General features: G+C 42.9%; 1 protein-coding gene across 1 annotated transcript in view; it reads left to right on the top strand.

The window, feature by feature from the left end:
* Positions 1-22,651, top strand: part of ENPP6 (ectonucleotide pyrophosphatase/phosphodiesterase 6) — a 69,956-nt gene that overhangs the window by 1,740 nt on the left and 45,565 nt on the right. Inside the window, exon 2 of the mRNA XM_053251636.1 lies at positions 4,106-4,465. Within this exon, the coding sequence (XP_053107611.1) occupies positions 4,228-4,465 (238 nt within the window). The 5' untranslated portion in view covers positions 4,106-4,227. The remainder of the gene's footprint in view (positions 1-4,105; positions 4,466-22,651) is intronic.

Raw genomic sequence — 22,651 nt, 5'->3', positions numbered from 1 at the left:
TGTAAATCTAGGAGTAGGCAGTTGTGGGGTGTGTGTGTGTGTGTGTGTGTGTGTGTGTGTGTGTAGGATCTGGATTATGGAAGTTGGCTGAGTGTCAGGATGGGACAGGTGTCTTGTGTGTGTGCTGCAGTAGTATTTAGGAACATAGGAAGCTGCCATATACTGAGTCAGACCATTGGTCTATCTAGCTCAGTATTGTCTACCCAGTCTTGCAGTGGCTTCTCCAAGGTTGCAGGCAGGAGTCTCTTGCAGCCCTATCTTGGAGATGCTGCCATGGAGGGAACTTGGGACCTAGATGCTCTTCCCAGAGTGGCTCCATCTCCTGAGGGGAATATCTTCCAGTGCTCACACTTCTAGTCTCCCATTCAAATGCAAACCAGGGTGGACCCTGCTTAGTTAAGGGACGGCGGGGGGCGCAATTTCAGTGCTTGCCCCGGGCACCGTTTTCCCTAGTTACGCCTCTGGGTGTTCGTGTTCAAAGGCAGTCTGCCATCACCTTGTGTGCTCTTGTGAGACAGCCTGCCACTTCCCCACCACCTGGCTTTCCCTCCTAAATTCATTTGCCACCTCAAACCTACCATGCATCTCCTCACAAAGCTGCTTGCCATCTTGCTGCGCCATCAGTGGAGACAGAAAAGAAAAGCCCATCAAGGAAAAGGAGGCAGAAAGGAATAGGGATGTGCACAGAGTGATTTGGAGGTCTGGTGTAGGGCTTGTTCAGGGGTGGGAGGGATTGCCTTTAAGGAGCAGGGAGGGTGCCCTCTCCCCACCTTCGCTGCTGCATTTCCCCCTCCAGTGCTGTTTCCAAAATTGCTGGCATGTGGCAGCAGCATACCTCCTTGCCGCCCAGGTCAGTGTCATACCAGAAGTGACACGTCGCATGTGTCGCACATGCACTGGCCACTTTCAGTACAATGCTGAACGGGGTGGCAAGGAGATATGCTGCCACCCTGTGTCAGTTATTTGGGAGACCACGCTGGCAGGGGAAACATGGCAGGGTGGGTGCTGGGTGGGTAAGGGCATCTTCCCCAGCTGCGGTGCTGAGCCAGCCGAATGCCGGACCATGCACATCCCTAGAAAGGAATATCTGGTTGATTCTAGACATGCCAGAGTGCTCATAGACACTCCTTATCAAGCAGTGACATTCAGAGCTTGCCTCTCACAACTGTGACTGCAGAACCCTCAGTAGGCAAATTATCATGGGGATTTCAGAGGCTAATAACTCAGGAAATACTGGGTCCATTTTTTTCAAAATAACATAGGATTATGCTTCAGCATATAGTTGAATTTCTTTTAGAGGGGACATTGGAAAATATATGATACATTATCTGATTCGAAAAATCATACCACACAGTTGTTTTCTAAAGTTTAAGCATCTGTTTTTAAACTGATGCATCTTAGCCATTTTATATCAGAGTGGCACCAAATGTGGAAGAGTGGTGTCTCACTCTCTTGTCACATAACTGATGTCTGCAAACAGGCCAATTTGACAGCCAGTTTTGATTTTATGACCCATAGAATTTCAGGTCTTATAATGGTGTTGGAATGACTCCTCATCTTAACCATGCTGGCACTACCTTGACCCTTGGGAAAGCCCCTGGGGAAGAGATGGTGCCTCCTGAAGTATTTAAATTGAATGCCCACAGGTGGACTCCCATTTTAGTGAGGCTTTTCTCTGAAATTGATAACACTTGTGTGGTCTCCCATGCCAAATTGGAAACAAAGCATTATTTACCCAATATATAAAAAGGCAATAGGCAGGAACCTTCTAACTATTGCCCAGTTAGCCTCCTGGTTGTATCCTCCAAATTATATACTCGACACCTTTTTAACAAGTTGGAGGATTGGGAAGAGATGATGAAATTCATCATCAGGAGGCTAACTCCGAGCAGGCAGGCAGGCTTCCATAGCAGTCACAGCACAATAGATCACTATATCACCTTGAAGGGCTTGACTCTATTGATATTTTGAGACTGTGGGGAAAGCGTAAGAGGACTGACATTGACAGACGGCTTTTCGGGTTACTGATTGAACTGCAGTCTCATCTTACAGCCAGGGTGAGAGATGGCCAATGAGGACTGCTATCAACTAGCAGTGTGCACAAACCAAAAACCACAGTTTGGCTCTTACTTGAACTGAATTTAAGCCAAACCACATGCTGCCAAACCAGTTCGGTCAAACCGACCAGCCGATCCAGTTCATTTGACTGAACTACTTTGCCAGTTTGGTGACTAATACTTGTAAAGGGGAATCCAGTGAGGATTCCTCTTTGCAAGTACCGGAGTGGAGGGCCCTGGCTCCAGTGAAGAGGCAGTGGGTGCCAACCCTGCCAACAGCCTCCTGCTCTTTAGGCAGGTTGCTTCCCCACTGCTCCATTAGAGAGCAGATTCCACAAAACAGTGCCTCTCCCCCTGTGTGTAGACAGGGACAAGTGGAGGACATTAAACATTATGAACTACACTACCCCTGTTATGAAACAATAGGAGGAAAAACACTGGGTCAGATTATTGTTACATTCACGGGTGCAGAATGTATCAATTACTTGCTGGCGGATGTGTTTCTTTATGTTAGTTATTAAGTGGCCATTTAGTTCCGGGACCAGCTTTCTCTTACTCAAATTCTACATTCTAGAGTTGTAACTACATTTCGGTATTTAGGATCATATCTCTTTTTATTTTCATGCATGCTGTTTAGTTAATTATGTTTTATACTGACTTACCTGTTTTTCCTTATGCATGCTGTATTAGCTATTATGTTTTCTGTTTTATTATGCTTTAATGTGTGTGTTATGACCTGTGTATACAACAACAAACTTATTTACACTTGCTAGCACTACTCTAGAATGTACTGACATTACACTCTAAAATATATATTTTTTACAAAATTGAGAGCAAGTCCAACATTTGCAGGATATGGAGGAGGGAGCATGTGCTAGTCATTTTAAAAGCACTGTCCAAAAGGACACTCAGAAGCATAGTTCTATGATAGCATTAGAGGGGATGGGGAATTGTGTTCACCAGTGGGATGAATTGTGGTTTGCTGGTCATACTGGTTTTTCCAGAAATAGAGGTTCAGTCTAAAGGAAAATGTCAGTATTCCCAATGGACAAAGAGTTAGGAGCACTTTGATTTGTTCCCACCCCCCAAGGACACACCTCTAATTACTGGACTATTAATGCTCAACCAAAGCACAGAAGACTACACAATTAGTAGTGCACCTTCATAGATCAGCACCTCTCTATCCCTGAAACTACTGCTTAAACACAAATTGATTCTTTATTTACTTTTGATTTCTATGACGGACATGACATAAATCAATGTAACAAATGAGTGAGTGAGTGAGTGAATGAATAAATGAATAAATAAATGTGTACACCAGAAAATTACAGCAAAATGCAAAAAGGCATGTTTGACTTTTGACAGACAATAGACCATAGTCAGGAAGCCACTTACAAATAGGGAAAATCTCATCAGTATTAGTTAACAAAAATCATTATGAATGTACATATATCTGGTACCCACCCCAATAAAAGCTAATATATTGGTTTGTGTCCAGTTAAGGTCAGTATTCTTCATTTAATTGCTTATTAAAATGTTGCAGTATCTTAGGATAGATGATATTTGTATATATCTGCATCACGGTTTTCCAACCAAAATGCTTACTTAAAAAGAGAAATGGAAGTGACCCCTACACTTCTTGAATTTTTATTCATCAATTTTAAAGGGGAAAAAAATTATATGCTCTCAGATGGTTTTGTTTTGTTTTTTAAGTTCACTTTTGTTTTCAAATTCAACCACCATTATGTCAGTGGTCTTAAAATCTGACCAGTAGCAACGGAAAAGGCTATACTATTCCTGTGTTAACCTCTTGCATGTCTGGGAAACAGCATTAAGTCTAATAACACAAAACTGAGTGTCTGTGTCCAGCTCCTATTATATTTTCTTCTTCTTCAGAGTTTAGTACTGAAGGATGATGGATGATGGCACTATCTTATATTACACTAGAAGGCAAAGTTCATACCATTTTAGTAGTTAACTTGTAACTCTTAAAGCCTGGCAATTTCAGTTAATGCTGCTGTGTCTTTAAACCCTGAAATCAAATCAAGGAAGTGAGAATGCACTGTGTGAGGTCCAGCCCTGGAGAACAGCTTCAGATGCTTCATTCAGAGTGACTCAAAAGGGCCAGGCAGTGATCAGTGCTCTGGTGAGAGTCTTCTCCTCCAGCAACATGGCAAAGCACATGGTCCTTTCTCTCCTGTTTGCCCTCACCCTGGCAGGCTCGTCTCTTGCACATCGAAAGATCCTACTGTTCCTGATTGATGGGTTTCGCCACGACTACATCAGTGATGAAGCACTAGAATCCTTGCCTGGCTTCCAAGAGATTGTGAACAGTGGAGTGAAAGTGGATTACCTGACTCCTGACTTCCCCAGCCTTTCCTATCCCAACTACTACACACTGATGACTGGTGAGTAGTACACTCTTTGGCTTTCTCACTGCAGCTCTTCTCTCGGAAGAGCTGGCAGCTTTATTTGCTGCAGACTACATAAGATCCATAGGTTCTCTAACTCACTGCAATTAATGTAGATCAAGCTAAAGCTTGTAGATGTGCATTCATCCCCTGGTGAAGGTTAAAAGGCACTGTTGGAATGACTGTAGTTCTATAGTTCGGTCTGCCTTGTAAAATGGAGAAATCCATCCGTGTGCTTCACTGTCTATTTGGTTCAACCAAGTAAGAAACTTGCTGCATAAATATAACCTTGACAGAGAGTCAGATCTTGTTGGCTCATTTCAAAAGTCCACAGTTTATAAATGCAACCAGATTATTTTAAGAAACTTTGGTTCTTAACAGCAGCTGGGATAACTTTAGACAATGAATTGTGAGTTGTCTTTCCCCCTTCTGACATAATACCTAGCATTAATAAAAAGGAGTAAGTGATTATAGGATTCATAATACTTTTTCAGGCACCTATATAAACCATTAGATTTCACTGAGTATTCTCTCCTAAGTTTTAAAAATTAACTGGCGAAGACCTATTTTGCTTACTATTTAAAATTGACTTTTCAAGATAGATGACTTAATATTATCAGGCAACTTTTTTTTAAATGGAAAGCAAAAATATGCATCTATTCTAATTAAAACTGAAGAACCATGTCTGGACAGGGAGGGGTTGTTGTTGTAATCCTTTATTTTTTTGTTCATTGTTCATTACACTCAAGAATGCAAATGCTTCCATGGCTGGCTTAAACAATAAATAATGCTTAATACTGTAAATGTATGGAGCATCTAAGGTACGTTGTGTGACACATCTTTAAAATAAATCCCTTTAAAAAAAAATAAACTTGCAGGCGTGATGTTTGGAATGTAGGCTACATAACAAGTATTTTCTGTCCTTGGCAAATTGCCACTTTTATGCTTCTCTAGAATACTTTTATTGTTCTACATCCTGATTCTAAGTATTTGGGCCAGCATCAATGCAATGAATATGACACTGGCATAATAAGTATCCTGGGAAACTGGCATAATTTTATGGTTTGTGACTTTGTGCAGGAGCTATATACCATTGTAGGTATGCCATCTCTTGCAATGGTACAGTTGGCCTAAATGAGCAGGCAGTAACTACTCAGTCTGACCGCTCAAAAAGTAATTAGCCAGGGCGCTTTCCAGATTACCTGCTACAACCGTGGTGAAATGCTTCGGCTTTGTAGCATCGAATTGAAAACGATCCCTAGAATTTACAACCGAAAAATTTCCCCACAATGGGGAAATACAGCGACTTTTTTGCAATGGACATATGACATTATAGCACTAAATCGCAGTGATAAAATCAGAAACAAGGCACCCAAAATGTGCCTGCTGACAGTGTAGGGACTGCAGTGTCACAACACAGGAAGTATGGAAGCACACTTAGCAGATATGTTGTGACACGGTTGCATGGTCTAATCTGGAAAGTGCCCTGGAGAAGTTCTGTTAGCTATTAGAGTTCCATTAGGACTCCTACAGAGTCAGCAGCTGCTTGAGGATTGTTAACATCTATCATGTTTCCAAAGTTCACTTTTCTTTCTTGAGCAGGAATGCAAGAGCAAAAAATGGAATGTAAACAAAAGAAATGTGTCTGGAAACTGCACATGGACCCTGGAATGAAGATGTGAGACAAGTTTTATAGGAACTAAGGAACTCAAGGGGCAACTTGATTTATTTATTACATTTTTATTCCACCCTTTCTCCAGGGAGCTCAGAGCACCATTCATGGCTGTCTCTTACCCATTTTATCCTCTCTCCTTGTGCTGAGATAGAGAACTGGTCCAAGGTCACCAATGAACTTTGTGGCCCAGTGGGATTGCAACCTTGGACCAACACTCTAACCATGAAACCATACTGATTTACTTTATTAAGCATACTACTAATACTACCCCCCCCCAAAAAAAGGGGGGGGGAAAGCAAATCCTGTTTTGTTCCTGAAATGTTTTAAAGCTGCATGACGCCTGTGGTTATGTGTGGGGTTTTAATACTGTACTGCTTTGCTTCACGAGCAGTGGCTGCAGAAGTCCCGCGGTGATGGTGGATGGTAGAAGGAGGGGAGGGGGCTTGAAAGGGAGTATCAGTTGAGTAAATTAAGAGAATATTCTCCTCTAGTAGTGCTGAGGAGGTGACAGCAGAGTGCCTTCAGTCTTTTTAGCTGGCTCCCCTAGTTTGTGTATGAATGTAGGGGTTTATTTTCTTCTGCTTTTCTTTAAATACATAGAAACTGCAAAACCAGACTGAGGGTGTTGTGGTGGCTGGCTCTGAATCTGGCAAATTGCAATTGCATCAAGTTGAGTGACAGTCCAAATTTGTCACCTGGTCTTTCTGCCAGGCGACAAATGTAATAAATAAATATTCGATCTATTGTCTGGCTGTTTTAATGGTTCATGTAAATCTGGGCATGGGGTTTTTTTTGGTAGGATATGGCTGGCTCTTTTCTCTATGTCTGTGTATACATGGTCTGACTTTCAGAATGATCTATTGCGAAACTGGAAATGGTTAGGGGTTGTTAATTTTTTACCCCCGGTAGGTAAAGCAGCAGAGCACTAAGGAAAGAGCACACACTCCAGTTACAGAGTAGGTAGCAGAGGATGGTTTAGTTGTTGCAGCTATTTAAAGAAAACACATGGAGATCTTTATAGAACTAAATACTAAGTATTTATTGGTTAAGTACACTTGGATAGGAAAGACCTAAACCTAATCTAAAGGACTACATAATGAATAGGTAAGAAGGGAGAGAGATCTTTCCATTTTCTCTTTCAGAGGAAAGGAAGGATTGTGACTCAGCACAAGAAGTGCGGAAGAGTCAGATCAGGGGTCATAGAGTAGAGACAGGGAGAACAGTCAGGGAGACCCTTACTCACTATCTCTACTCCCAATGCCCCTAGTGATCTTTAGGATAGTTGGTGCAAAAGGTCCATGCACTGGAACTTCATCTCCAACAGAAATTCACTTTCAGGAAGCCCAATGACTTTGATGCATTCTGTGGCACTTTTCTTTCTTTCAAGGAAATTATTCTTTGGAGTGATCCAGCAGCATGTTCATTCTTTTAAAAGAACAGACTCTTGACTTTGCCCACTATTATCCCCAAAAGGCTTGTTAATAGAGTATCTAGCCAAACAGATTAAGTTTTCCTACCTGTATGTACATTGTGCAGAATACTTTGGACTCTATAATATAGCTATAAAATATATTATTGTCACTAACTTTGTATCCTTCCTGGAGACTGTTTATAACTAGTTCAGCATGATGGTATGTTCTGTTTGTTGACACGCTATAACCTGTAGGCAGACTGAGAAAAGAGCTGAAAGCAGATGAAGCAATTGTCTTGAACTAGGTAGCCTGATAGTGGTTTAGTTATAATGGTATTTCTGAGCCTGCTGATAATACCCAGTTTCCAGCACTAGACATAGAAGCTGAGGCGTTTACATATAATGATTTTACTTTTTGCTGTTGGTCTTGTGGTAGCAAGCATGACTTGTCTCCCTAGCTATGCAGGGTCTGCCCTGGTTACATTTGAATGGGAGACCACATGTGAGCACTGTAAAATATTCCCCTCAGGGGACAGAGCTGCTCTGGGAAGAGCAGAAGGTTCCAAGTTCCCTCCTTGGCATCTCCAAGATAGGGTTGAGAGAGACTCCTGTCTGCAACCTTGGAGAAGCCACTGCCAGTCTGTGAAGACGATACTGAGCTAGATAGACCAATGGTCTGACTCAGTATATGGCAGCTTCCTATGTTCCTATGTACTACTACTACTACCACTTTATTACTACCACTTTATTAAGCATAAAGGACATGTTTATTAACCCTCAATCGGAGTCATGATTTTTTTACACACAGGTAGGACTTCCTCTTATCAAGTAGTCCCATTGGTTACATTGGATGCCTCCTAAATTTTGCAGGTCACAGAACCCAAAATAATTTAGCATTTCACTTCAGGGGAGTGCAGCAGTGATCCCCACATCTCAAGTATGGCACCCTGTCCTGGGCACAAATCTTCTGGGTACAAACAATGCCAACATCTTCTGCCAATCCAAGACGATCACAGATGACAGTGCTTCCTTTTGTGGATGTGCCTGCATATCTGGGGGAATGACTGGCTTGTTGTGTCTCATAGTGCCTACACGGGTCAATCCCTGAGAGCCTCTGCCAGCTATACACTGGGGAAAACGTTATCCCTCACCACAATTCTCTGAGGACAGGTTCAGATGAACATTGCCCTGCACACACAAGAACATCAGGTCTGTGGCAAGCATGCCCTTGCCCTGATGTCACGACTGCCATTGCAGGATGTAGAGGAAGACAGCAACCATTGAGATAGGCTTTCTGCTGTGGAAGTGTTCAATATGACACAAATTAACATCTTGCCAATCACATCACCAGTGGGATGTTATGTTGAGAAACAGGCAGAGATTGTATACTGGTGGAAGTTTATGCTGCAACCTTATGGGGTTGGAAGGTGAATCCTGGAGAGGGCTTGAAACCTTTTTTCACAAAGGCATGAAAGTATGTCTGTTTGATGTGGGGTCAAAGAGTAATAATTCCTACAAAATTTACAACCCTGGGACTGTTGTAGTAGTTGTGTGTTGAACATCTTGCCATGGTTAAGATGGAGGCTTTGGCCAGGAATTATGTCTGCTGGCCAGGCTTAGTTGGCCAAATTGAACAATTAGCTAAAGACTGCTCTGGTTGCCAGAGGGTTCAGAATATATCAGGGTTGGCATCCCTTAATCCATGGAATTGGCCCATGACACCATGGGAACACATTCATTTGGACTTTGCAGGACCCTTCCTGGGTACCAATTTTTTTGGTGGTGGCAGATGGCTATTCCAAATGGACTGAGGTGTTTTGTATGTCATTCATAACTTCTGCAAGTACTGTCTGTGTTCTCTGAAGCCTTTTTGCTAGAACTGGACAGCCTGTCCATCTGGCACAGACAATGGACTACAATTTGTTTCTATGAAATTCCAAACCTTTCTGTAGCAAAATGGGATCAAACGTGGCTTCTGCACCTTATCACCCAGCTATGAATGGATTGGCAGAATACTTCATCCAAACTATGAAGCATCCCTTGCGAGCTGCAGAGGACCAGCCAGGCTCTTTATCTGCTAAACTAGCTAATTTTCTACTGGCATATAGGAATGCCATACGTATTTCAGCAAACCAAATCGCGCCAGTTTGTTTCTGGATTGCAACCTCCAGTCTCATCTGGAACTTTTGAAGCCTGACCTGTGTAGAGATGTTATCAACAAACAGACCAGATAATGCAATGGGAGCATTCCAGGCTGTGGGAACTGTGCATAGGCCAACCTATTTTTGTTCAGGCCTACCATGGTAAGGACAAGTGGATTCCAGGTACCATTGAGGAGGTGAGAGGAACGTATTCTTATGATGTCTCAGCTGCACCCTGATGCCATCTGGCATCACCACATTAAACAGTTCAGAGGTACAGTTTCACCACAAAACTGTACACCACCACTATCCCCACTGACTCCACAGACACCACACTTGGAAGACTTGCCTGGTGTCCTCAGAGCTTGAGAGCCAATGTGCCCTCCTGTTCCAGCCATGAGTGACCAGAAAGTCTTTCAGCCAGTTTGTGTGGACTCACAACCATCTTCATAAACTGCATTTTCCAACCTCTCCCCAGAGGGTGCAGCTGAAATCTCAGTGGAACCAACCTGGTGTTATCCTGTTCACAGGAGAAAACTGCCTGACAGACTCAATGTTTAGCTATATTCTTCCTGTTCTCAATTTCAATGTGCTAGTTGTTCTGTTTGAGTACTTCATTATTGGGGGAGGGAAGAAGAATGTTGAACATATACAATGTTGTGTATGCTCTGCCATGCCAAGCCTCTAGGGGGCATCTGTTGTGGTTCCACTTTATCTAATCTATCTTATCTATCTATCTATATCCCACTCTTATGCCCAGGAGCCCAGAGCGGTGTACATGGTTATGTTTAACTTCACAACAACCCTGTGAAGTAGGTTAGGCTGAGAGATACATGACTGGCCCAGAGTTAGAAGAGGCTGATGGCTGCCTGTAGGAACTCTCTGTTAATAAAGAACCTTTTACTGAGGATTTTGTTTAGTTTGTGTATGACCCACAGACTTAACACCTGTGACTTGTTGGCTTGCACAAAGCTGGACCTCTCCGCAAAGTTGTTGGCTTCCTTCTTCCCTCAGTCAATCTCATGCTGCACGAGTCTGTGCAGGATGGTGACATTTTAAAAGGTTGAGTATTAGTATTGGGGGATGGTTAATATGTACAGAGAACAATACAACACTACAGCAGAACATTATCAGTGCATATCAGTGCCATCCTATTTATTTATTATTTCTCTATGTAAATCGCCCTGAGCCATTTTTGGAAGGACATTTTTGGAAGCGAATAAATAATAATAATATAAAGCCGGAGTAGATATAAGCAGAGATGCTAGTGTATTAAAAAGCTGGTCAATTTCTCTTGGGAAATTGGGACTCTTGGGAAATTGTTTTAAAATATAAGAACACAAGAAGAGCTTCCACCAATGGCCCACCAGATGCCTCTGGGGAGCTCTTAAGCAGGAGTACCCCCTCTCCTGCCACGGTTTCCCCTCCTACTGGTATTCAGAGCCATACTGCCTCTGAACCTGGGAGCAGCATATAAAAAGTGGGGCATATCTGCAGAGGCTCTTTTACCCCTGGACTTTGGGGCCGAAGTCCAGGGTCTCCACACCCACCGGAGTCCCCTAAATCCTCTTTAGTCTAGCCTGGGTGGTGTGGTTACTGTGCCATGCCACTGGCCCATGCTGTGCTGGGCAGCCAAGTATGATTGTGACCTACGCCGGGTGCTTTATAGACAGAGTGGGGAAAGAAATATGTGGGATGGGAATATGTTGTTGTGTGTTGAAACGTTTCTTCTGAAGCATATTTGCATAAATATACTGGTTTTATATTCTTACATTCTTGTGAGTGCAGTTGCTGTTTGTGCCCTCAAGAACCCATATGTTTAATATACTGCATGTGTCACCGTGTGTGTGTGTGTGTGTGTGTGTGTGTGTGTGTGTGTGTAAGAGGATGATACTTAACTTGCAGCAGGGGGGCAGAGGGGGGCCTCTGAAGGCCTTTAGGTCCAGGCTCCAAAATTACCTAGGTGTACCTCTGCATATCTGCCCGTACTTTGAGGGGCAAAGTCCTCTCAGAAAGAGTTACCAATGTCTCCAAGCAAGTATCCAAGCATTTAAGCAAAGTAGAAATATGAAAGGGTGTGTGTGTGCTTGCTGGCACCTCCACATGAAATTAGGGAGGTATCAAGCCGTAATGAAGGTTCATCATCAACCCAAACAAAGTTCTACTATCAAAGCATCATCTCAAAGGAAATAATGGCGCTTAGGAAATAATGATAAATCACCATTTTTGTGTTGCCAGCTGCCAGCCAGCTGATTACTACTTTTCTGATGAGTGGGGAAAGGGGCTGGTTCTTCTCAGAAAGCAAGAAATGGCCAGCAAATGGTGCTGCGAAAATCACATGAGGACCCTGCTTTGCATCTGAACAGAGCATGAATTCGCATGGGGAAGGAAGAGGAAGTCTGCAGGAGTATGTGGAGGGTGAGTCAAGATGCGCGTGCCACTTTCTCACATTGCACATCTTGCTGCTATTTGGAATTACTCTAACCCCTGCTAACTTGGCAAAGAGGCACCTTTTAATGTGGTGGTTCTCTTTATTTAGCAGGGGGAGAGTAACCGGCCCTCTCCACCCCCAGCACAGTACCTCCAGTGACTGTTGCTGGTGTCTGTCTTATGTTTCTTTTTAGATTGTGATGAGCCCTTTGGGGACAGGGATACATCTTACTTACTTACTTACTTACTTACTTTATTTATTTATTATTTCTCTATGTGAACTGCCCTGAGCCATTTTTGGAAGGGCGGTATAGAAATTCAATAAATAGTAAAAGAAATAAAATAATAAAGAGTGATATCGGGTGGCAGGCCTGAGAGCTAAGAGAGCCACTGCTAGTCAAAGTGGACAATACTAGGCTACACAGACCAATGGTTTGTCATTCACCTGACCTTCCTGGTGGGCAGGCAGACGGAAGCTTCTCAAGCCTTGCCTCCCCGCCCTCCCCGCTGACAATCATTGTTCTCCTTGGTGCTCCGCACTCCTACACAGTCAGCCCTGCTCTGTGTAGCATTGAGCAGGGCAGATTGCTCTGAGTCTGGGACTTGTTGTTCCAGCCTCCAGAAATCCCACAATGCACCGCACAAGTGTGTGGGGCATCGTGGGGATCCTCCAGCAACGGGAGGGTGCCTGTCAGTGTTTCAGCACCGGCACTAACTCAGTCAATTCAACTGGGTGCTCCCTGCCTTGACCTCATTTAAGAGCCTGGCTTCTTAGCTGGGTTTGCCACCAAGGTGTTGCCAGGAAGCGTGCACCTCCAGGCAGTTCCCACAGGCAGCCAAGCCCAGGCTTAGCTGCCCTTGCCAAATCTTGGCTGCTTGTGAGAACAGCCTCCAAATAAGGCAGTGCCATAGGCTCATAACAGTAACATAGGCACAAACATCAGCTAATTATTATCTCTTTTTCTTTCTTTTTGTCTGTCAACTGTTTTTCTTTTCCTGCCCTTCTTGCTCCCTTTTTGGAGCCAAAGTGTTTTCCCCCATTTTTTGGAACTGTTTATTAGTACAATGGTAGTTGTGGTAGTAGTTCTGGGGGAAAGAGCCTCTGAAATCACCATTGCATTTGGAAATCAGAACTATGTTTGGTTTGGCAACGAAGGAACCAATTAAGGGTTTAGATGCAATTCACTGTTCTTATCATGGTCAGATTAATGCAGTTTTGTTTGGAGAATGATATATAGTCATACAGTGAGAAAACAGCTTTGATAAGAAAAATAGACCCAGGGCTAATTCACACAACTGTTTCAACCATATGATTTTTTACATGCTTTGTGCAGAAAATACAGTGAATGGCTTATGTAGCAGACACATAATCCCTTGTCCTGTCCTAATTAATACTCTATGCCTGAGTTTTCCTCCTATGAATGTTAGTACCTTATTTACTGAAGCATTTCTTGTTTTGTTTTTGTTTAGACAATTGCTTCACAGTGCCCTCCATCTGGGCTGTAGTCTCTGCACTCCTCAGACTGATCCTCTGGCGACTAGTTAGTGACCATGGATACCTGTCAGCATTTCAGAATGAGAAAAAGGGACCATGTGCCATGCATAGCACAGTGCTCACATATTTTTATAAAACCTCCCCCCACCCCCCACTGGTACTCAGGCATTCTGTGCATAGCTAGTAGATGGCAAAAAGCCAAAGCAACCATCTATCTCAAAATCTAAGGAGGGCCAGACCTGGTTATTACTTGGATGGGAGACCATCTGCGAATACGAGATGCTATTCTCTTAAAGAGCGCCTTCTTCTGCATGATTCCCATCGCACATTAAGGTCATCTAAGGAGGTCCGTCTTCAGTTGCCACCAACACATCAGGTGGCGACTCAGAGGTGGGCCTTCTCTGTAGCTGCTCCGGGGCTGTGGAATGCACTCTCAGCAGATATCTGCAACCTGAGTTCATTATTGGCCTTCAGGATCGCCCTTGAGACCTATCTGTTTGGCCTGGCCTTCCAGGGGTTTTAAACTGTTTTCAAACTGTAAAGGTTTGGCCTGGTTTTCCAGGGTTTTAAAAACTGTTTTAATAGTTTTAATAATGGTTTTATGTTTTTTTTTTTATTTTAATAGTTAATTGATTTTAGTTTTGTTTTAATGTAAACCACCGTGAGCCATTTTTGGAAGGGCAGTAGACTGGTCCGGGGGTTTGGGGGTTCGGTCCGGGGCTCTGGGGTCAAGTCAACCCCCCTCCCCCAGTTCTGTCCAGAGCAGAACCAAACCTCCGGACAAGTCAGCAATTTTTAAAATTAAAATTTAATTTACCTTCAGCCCCTTTGGGGGGCTTCCTGTAGACCATCAGCAGGGGTCTGCCAAGGTTTCCCCCTCCCCCGCTGGCCTCTCACATCACTGCTGAGGCCTGAATTTAATAAGTTTACTGGCCCGTCTAGGCCTTCGTAAATTGGCATGGTGGCCATTTTGGAGGCCATCACGCATGTGAAAATGGCCTCTGTGAAGCCTGGAATGGCCCAGGACCTCGCAGAGACCATTTGCACATGCACGGAGGCCATTATTTCTGACGGCTTTTTTATTTTTTAAAGAATGGCCACCGCACATGCACAAATGGTCTCTGTGAGGTCCTGGGCCATGCCAGGCCTTGCAGAGGCCATTTGCACATGTGCGGTGGCCTCCAAAATGGCAGTCACGCCAATTTATGGAAGCCTGAAAAGGCTAATAAACTTATTAAATTCAGGCTGCGGCGGTGATGTGAGAGGCCAAAGGAGGGAGGGGGAACCTTGGAGGACATCCCCCCCACCGCAGCCTACAGGAAACCCCCTGAAGGGGCTGAAGGGATTTTTTTTAAAAAATTATTTTTAAAAATCGTGAAACCACCCTCCCGGACCAGACTGGACCGGGGGAGGGGTTCAGAGGGGTGCCAGACCAAACTGGTCTGGCCAGGCGGTTTTATGCATACCCCTAAAAGGCGGTATAGAAATGAAATAAAATAAACTCATTAAATAAAGGCTTGTAAGCTCCTGCACCAGCCAGGGGGTTGGAATTGATGATCTCTGTGCTCCCTTCCAAACCATGAAATTCTATGATTCAGACTCTAAAGGAGTAATCTTCATATAGGTCCAACAAAACAAGACATCTAGAGAATAGTAATCTTATAAGCCCAAACAAAAACAAATATCCAAATAATGAATGACAGCTAATTGGGGCTTAAGCAGAGCTTTTCGTTGACCAGTCCAGCTTAAGAAAGAGTTTCTTTCCTTGCCTACAAGCTTTTATTTGTAGCAGATCCCCCCCCCCGAATTAGATTATTGGTTGGCAACCATTCAGTACAGTTGCAGTTCTTAAAAATATTGATTTTAGATGTCATCAGTGCACAGAGACTGTTTCTTATACCTGTGTATTCTGCATACAGTCCAGTTGAAGCATGTCCTTCTGCTGATTTTCCTTTGAACTTCAGTTTTATTCTTCTTAAGCATACTAACAATTCCACACAGAAAGCATTACTGTGTGGAATGAGTAACAGATATTTGGCAAATTTAGAGAGGGCTTGAAACCATGGCAATCCAGTAGCTTGATCTTGTACTTTGGATTGAGTATGCCAGAACTGATCAATCCTGACATCCTCTGGAGCCATGGCAGGTATCTCTGTAAAATACTGGTACTATATGAACTCCATACAAATAGTATTATGTCTGTTCTGTGGTTATACAATAAAGTAAAGTGTGCCATCAGGTCGGTGTTGATTCCTCCTGGCGACCATGAAGCCTGTGGTTGTCTTTGGTAGAATATAGGAAGGGTTTACCATTGCCATCTCCCATGCAGTATGAGATGATGCCTTTCGGCATCTTTCCTATATTACCACTGCCCGATATAAGTGTTTCCCATAGTCTGGGAAACATTCCAGTGGGATTCGAACTGGCAACCTCTGGCTTGCTAGTCAAGTCATTTCCCCGCTGCACCATTAGGTGGCTCGGCAATACATTTGGGATAGGGAGTTCTTAAAATCTCCTCATCAAAAACTCCTGAGGAAACTTAGTAATCATGGGATAAGGGGACAAGCACATGTGTGGATTGCTAACTGGCTGAAAGACAGGAAACAGAGAGTAGGTATAAATGGAGAGTTTTCACAATGGAGGGAAGTAAGAAGTGGGGTCCCCCAGGGATCTGTACTGGGACCGGTGCTTTTTAATTTATTCATAAATGATCTAGAAGTAGGAGTAAGCAGTGAGGTGGCCAAATTTGCCGATGATACCAAACTCTTTTGGGTAATGAAATCCAAAACGGATTGTGCGGAGCTCCAAAAGGATCTCTCCAAACTGGGGTAGTGGGCGACTAAGTGGCAAATGCGGTTCAGTGTTGGCAATTGTAAAGTGATACACATTGGGACCAAAAAATCCAACTTCAGGTATACACTGGTGGGATCTCAGCTGTTGGTGACTGACCAGGAGAAGGATCTTGGGGTAATGGTAGACAGCTCATTGAAAGTGTCGACTCAATGTGTGGCAGCTGTGAAAAAGGACAATTCCATGGTAGGGATCATTAGGAAGGGGACTGAAAATAAAACGGCTAATATTATAATGCTCTTATACAAAACTATGGTGTGGCCACACCGGGAGTACTGCATACAATTCTGGCCACATCTAAAAAAGGACATTGTAGAACTGAAAAAGCTGCAGAAAAAGGGCAACCAAGATGATCAGGGGCCTAGAGCACCTTTCTTATGAGGCAAGACTACAATACCTGGGACTTTTTAGTTTAGAAAAAAAGACGACTGCGGGGAGACATGATAGCGGTTTATAAAATCATGCAAGGTGTGGAGAAAGTGGATAGAGAGAAATTCTTCTCCCTCTCACATAACACTAGAACCAAGGGTCATCCCGTGAAATTGATTGCCAGGAAATTTAGGACCAGCATACGGAGGTTCTTTTTCACACAACACATAATCAGCTTTTGGAATTCTCTGCCACAAGATGTGGTGACAGCCAACAACCTGGATGGCTTTAAGAGGGGTTTTGATAACTTCCTGGAGGAGAGGTCTATCAACGGCTACTAATCAGAGGGCTGTAGGGCCACCTCCAGCTTCAAAGGCAGGATGCCTCTGAGTACCAGCTGCAGGGGAGTAACAGCAGGAGAGAGGGCATGCCCTCACCTCCTGCCTGTAGGCTTCCAGAGGCATCTGGAAGTGAAACAGAATGCTGGACTAGATGGGCCTTGGGCCTGATCCAGCAGGGCTGTTTTTATGTTCTTATGTTCCAGAAGAGTCTCTATCATTAAATGGGAATTTTGTCTTCATATACAGCAGTGTGTTCAGATAAAATCTAGCTCTAGCACAGAACCTGGCAGTTTCAGGTGAACCATCAAGATCCAATTTGATCAGCTGCAACACAGCAAAGCAAGTCTCTGTCTGACCTCTGTTGTAGTGATATCAAGGGACAAAAGAAAAACCATATCTATCTATCTATCTATCTATCTATGAATGATGTATGTGTGTGTATAAATTTAGAATTACAATACTATATTTTGAATATGTTATAGGTATAATAATAATAATTCTGGGCCACCTAATGGTGCAGCGGGCAAATGACTTGATTCTAAATACTAGCTGGGCTGGGCGCAGATCATCAGCACCTCTAGTTTCACCCACCTGCTGCTGCCGATGCTGATTTTCACCACTGCTGTTTTGTTCCCACCACCGCCATTTTGTTTCCCACCTTGCCTCCGGCACCACTACTTTCCTTTTCTCCTGCTGGCAACTTGCTCGTGAACTCTCGTGAGACCTGCCACACATGGGATTAGCGATGGTACGCCTAAGAGAAATAGATAGATAGATTCTGAATCTGTCCTAGGCATGGACTAACTATTGATGGAACAGTGGAGTATATATATTTCCACTTTTTACTTTGTGGTGATAGTGGTTTTATTCTTGAATTAACAATCTTTTGTTCACTTTATTATGTGTTCAAAAGATTGTTAATTTTAAAATAAAACCAGTATCACTACAAAGTAAAAAGTGGAAATATGTATATGCCACGGTTCCAGCACCAATCGTTAGTCCCTGTCTAGGACAGAATCAGATATCCTGGTATCAGTCAATTCCATAAAGAATCCAATGGTGCATTCCTGATGTAAATTCTGGAGTTAAAGAATTCCAAATGTTAAAATAACTGCTGTCCTGACACGTTTCAGCCAAAATAAGGCATACTTCAGTGGTGTTGCTTCAAAATACAGGCTATATTGGTACTAACATCATTGTATGCATCAGATCAACTGCAGAACTTACAACAGGAATGCACCATTGGATTTTTAATGGAATTGACTAATACCCTGATATCTTGATTATGTCCTAACTATTGGTGGAACAGTGGTGTACACACATTTCCACTTTTTGATTTGTGGTGATTTGAATTAATATTTTAAAGACTTTATTATATTATGAGCATGTTATAGGTATTGTGATATATATATATATATATATATATATATATATATATATATATATATATATGGAATTATAATACCTATAACATGCTCAGAATATATATGGGATCTTTTGAGTTCTGTCTTCGTATATGTGAACCCAGTCACAGGTCTTTTCTTTTGCTTCTGATATCAAGAGACAGTAGTCTACATGCTCAAGTATGACCCCTGGTTTAATGAAATATCCTAAAAGGTCTACATATAGTTTCATCGTGGCTGGATGTAACCTGTGGATCATTGGTTCCTTCCTCACATTGAAGCTATGTGTTTTCAAAGTGAAGAGTAATGGCATACAGAAACAGAATGTACAATTCACAGACTGGACTCTTGAATATATTTGCTAGTCTATTTTCTCAGGTTCCTCCTGTTTTGTGGTGTTTGGATGGAGCAGGCTCCATCACCATATTATCATCACCATAGTGAGATACAAAAGTAGCATTTGAGGCCATCCAAATATTTAGTACTCTCTCCAGTGTACAAGCTATGCTCATCTGTTGAGTAGAAGCATGTTTCAGGACCTTTATCACAAAATGAAATGTCTTCTCTGAGAAGTTCTTTTCTTTTGGCACTTGCCCCTCAAATGATAATAGATATCAGTGAGAAATTCATGTGGGTCAAATGAAAGAGCCTTTGCCCCATGTTTTGCTGCTAGATGTGCTAAATGGCATGGGCAGCCAACACCATAAATCTTTCCAACAGTTCGTTTTCATAATCCTCAATATCCCATTGTGCTTCCCAATCAGGAGTTGTTTGAGTCAAGAGCAACACAATTCTCTGGGCGGAGTCCTGAATCAGAGAGACATTTTCAAAGGCTGCTGCAGTATTTACAGCATCTGCATGGTTTACTGTGAGCATATCCAGAAAGTGATTCCTAACCAAGCCTTCTGAATCCTCAAAAGTGGCAAGTACTGGAGATAACTTGTCATCCTTGTCAGAACTGCTATCTGTATTCAGGGGAAAGTATTTCTTAAATTAACCAGAACTTGATGATGATTGCTTTTGGATGGCACCTGTGCTCTCTTTTCTAATGCAGTGAATAAGGTGACTGGCTTTTGTGTGTCTCCATGCATATTTCTTAGCTATTTCACTGTCTGGAAACATTCTGCCTACTACTTTACTGAAAGTACTATTCACAGCAAATGGCAAATTACATTGCAGTACCAACCCTGGAAAAGTCGTTCTGCCTTCACTGCCTTGTCTGTCACTGGGTTGTGTGGATTGGACCAAGTGCTCATCAATGCTTGGGAGGACTTTGAGCTCTTGACTTCCTGTATTTGTCCTGTACTTCACAGTTGCTATATGCAGTTTTACATCATGAATCCCATTGTGGGGTACTGATAAGTCACAGGCATATGTTGACTAGAAACATACTGTAGGTGTTCCCTTTCCCAGATGGCTTCATGAATCCCCAGCCATCTGAAGAGGATGATGAATTGAATGCAGGGGCATATCTAGGGGTAGGGCAGGCAGGGCACGTGCGCCGGGCGCCACTTGAAGGGGGGCGCCATTTTGTAAAATCAATTTTTTTTAAAAAAAAGGCTGCCAAAAACAAAATGGCCACCGTGCATGCTCAAATGGCCTCTGTGAGGCCCTAGGTCATGCCAGGCTTTGCAGAGGCCATTTGAGCATGTGCAGTGGCCATTTTGTTTTCAGTGGCCTTAAAAAAAAGATTATTTTAAAAAATTGCCACTGCACATGCTCAAATGGTCCCTGCAAGGCCCTAGAGGCCAGCGGAGTGAGGGGAAACCTTTGCAACCCTCCCAGCCTTTAGGAAGCCCCCCAAAGGGGCTACAGGTAGAAATAAAAATAATATAATATAAGACACTGTACAGTGGTCCCTCTACTTACGAAATTAATCCGTTCCGAATGCACATTTGTAAGTCGAAAAATTCGTAAGTCGAAAAGCGGTTTCCCATAGGAATGCATTGGGAACGGATTAATGCGTTCCGGAGCCTAGAAAAAAGACCCAGACCCCCAGTAAGGCTTGCAAACTGCACAGGAACATTTCTTTTCAAGAATAAACAGGCAGTAAACAGGCAGGCAAGTCAAGGAAACCGCATGTAAAATTCGTAAGTCTAGGAAACCCCATCTAAAAATTTGTAAGTCGAGGAAACCCCATCTAAAAATTTGTAAGTCGAAAAAACCGCATCTAAAACTGGATCTAAAACTGCCGTTTGTAACTCGAAAAATACTTATGTCGAGTAGTTTGTAAGTCGAGGGACCACTGTACACATATTCAGATTGGCACTATGTACAGAGAATCAGGGCTTGTGAATACTGAGCTGACACTTATGAGCTAGGATTGTATTCATTTGCTCTTACTTTGCTTCTTGTGATAAGTGAGTTAAATGTGATGTCTTGCTAATATGGCTATTAATGGTGAGTTTGTCTTTGAATCAGTGTGAAATCCTTAGTATTAAGGCCCACTGGGAGTTTCTTGCTCTCTTTCTCTCATTTTAACTGTATTTCTGAAAGACTAGAATATATTCCAAGCAGTGACACAGTTTACTCTGCATATCCTTTAATTATTTTCAGAGTATCTGGGAAAAGTCAAATTCTCCATTGATTTTTAAAACTTATGTAATGGTGATGCTACAATGCATAGTAGAGAATTAGACAGGCACTTCTGTTTGGTTTTCCAAGTACACCTCCACATTGTATTTGGGTATTTCATGAGCCCCCGCATACTGAAATTTGTCATTTTCCAGCATTTTTTGGTCTGGCTAAGTCCACTGCTAAATAGTTTTTGAAATATTAAAAGATTAACGAGCTTGACTTGTATTTTTCAGCTGATATTATGGTAAAGTTATCTCAAAGATGGGTGTCAGATGCTTGGACAGGGGGCGCAATTTCAGTGTTTGCCCTAGGCGCTATTTTCCCTAGATACGCCTCTGATTGAATGTGGTTTCACAATGTTTTTGCTTTGATTCCTGCTTAGGCAAAGTGGCGTTTTGAGGGTCTTCAAAATAAACTGAGTGTGTGCCCAAACGGCTGGTTTTGTTTCGTTTGAGTCCAAACCGGACCCAAACAGGAGTGTGCCAGTTCGGTTTTGCCCCCATTGAACCCCCTGCCGGATTTGTTTCAGGGTGGTTCGTGAGCCTTTAAAAAATGTTTTTGGTACTTATCCCTCTGGGGGGCTTCTCCGAGGCCAGGGGGGTCCACAGAGCTTTTCCCCTCCCCCACCGGCCTTCCTCGTGCCAAAAATCACCCAGTTTGGGCGTTCTTCAGCCCTTTCCGGGCCTTTCCCACTCACGGGGGTCATTTTGGAGTGGCCTGGTTCATGTTCCAGGGGATGGTTCGGTTCAACTCTGAACTGTCAAACCAAACTGGTTCGACATCAAACCTGTTTGCACATCCCTAATAGCTGCTGCTCTTTAGCACTGTCTAGTTTACTCGCTTGCCCATCCTGTCATTGCTCATGCCCTGTCTCCTAGCACTTGTCCACTTCATCACCTCCGTTTAAGCATTCCTCAGAAGAGTCCTTTCTGTAAGATACATTTGAATTATTTAGTGATTCTGCAGTTAGGTTTCATTCTGTACTGAAGGATGCTGAATCTGCCAAGCTGTTGCATCTACTATCTTTACTTAGTGTGTTGCTCAGTGAAAAGGCTTTGTTGAGTGCTCGGTGTCTGCCTGGTGTTATTCTGTGTGAATGCTACACAAGATCTTACATCTTGCTTAAAGGAAAAAGTCCCTGGCCAGATAACATTTCTTCATTGAGTGTCCCAATTCACCGTCTATACCTTTACAGTCCAATTCTGTTAAAAAATATTTTTCATCTGCCCAAGAAGATTATCATCTCAGGTAATGAAGGAGCAAACAAACTTTTAAAAACAAGTATTTCAGGGCACGCATCAAGAGAATTGAAGCACTAAACGGAAAGTAATATTAAGCACTTTCCCTTGTTTTCTAGAAAGGGTCAACAGTTCTTTAACCTGCGCTGCATTACATCTAGGTTGACTGATGCTTGAAGATAGAACTCCCTACATGTGATGCTTGTCAAAGGCAATGAAGGGTAATCAGGAAGGTTATAGAGGCAGGGAGATC

The sequence above is a fragment of the Hemicordylus capensis genome, chromosome 5 (assembly GCF_027244095.1).
Source record: "Hemicordylus capensis ecotype Gifberg chromosome 5, rHemCap1.1.pri, whole genome shotgun sequence".
NCBI classification, from domain to species: Eukaryota; Metazoa; Chordata; class Lepidosauria; order Squamata; family Cordylidae; genus Hemicordylus; species Hemicordylus capensis.
Note: the sequence above shows the minus strand (reverse complement) of the source record. Positions and strands in the feature narration are given on the sequence as shown.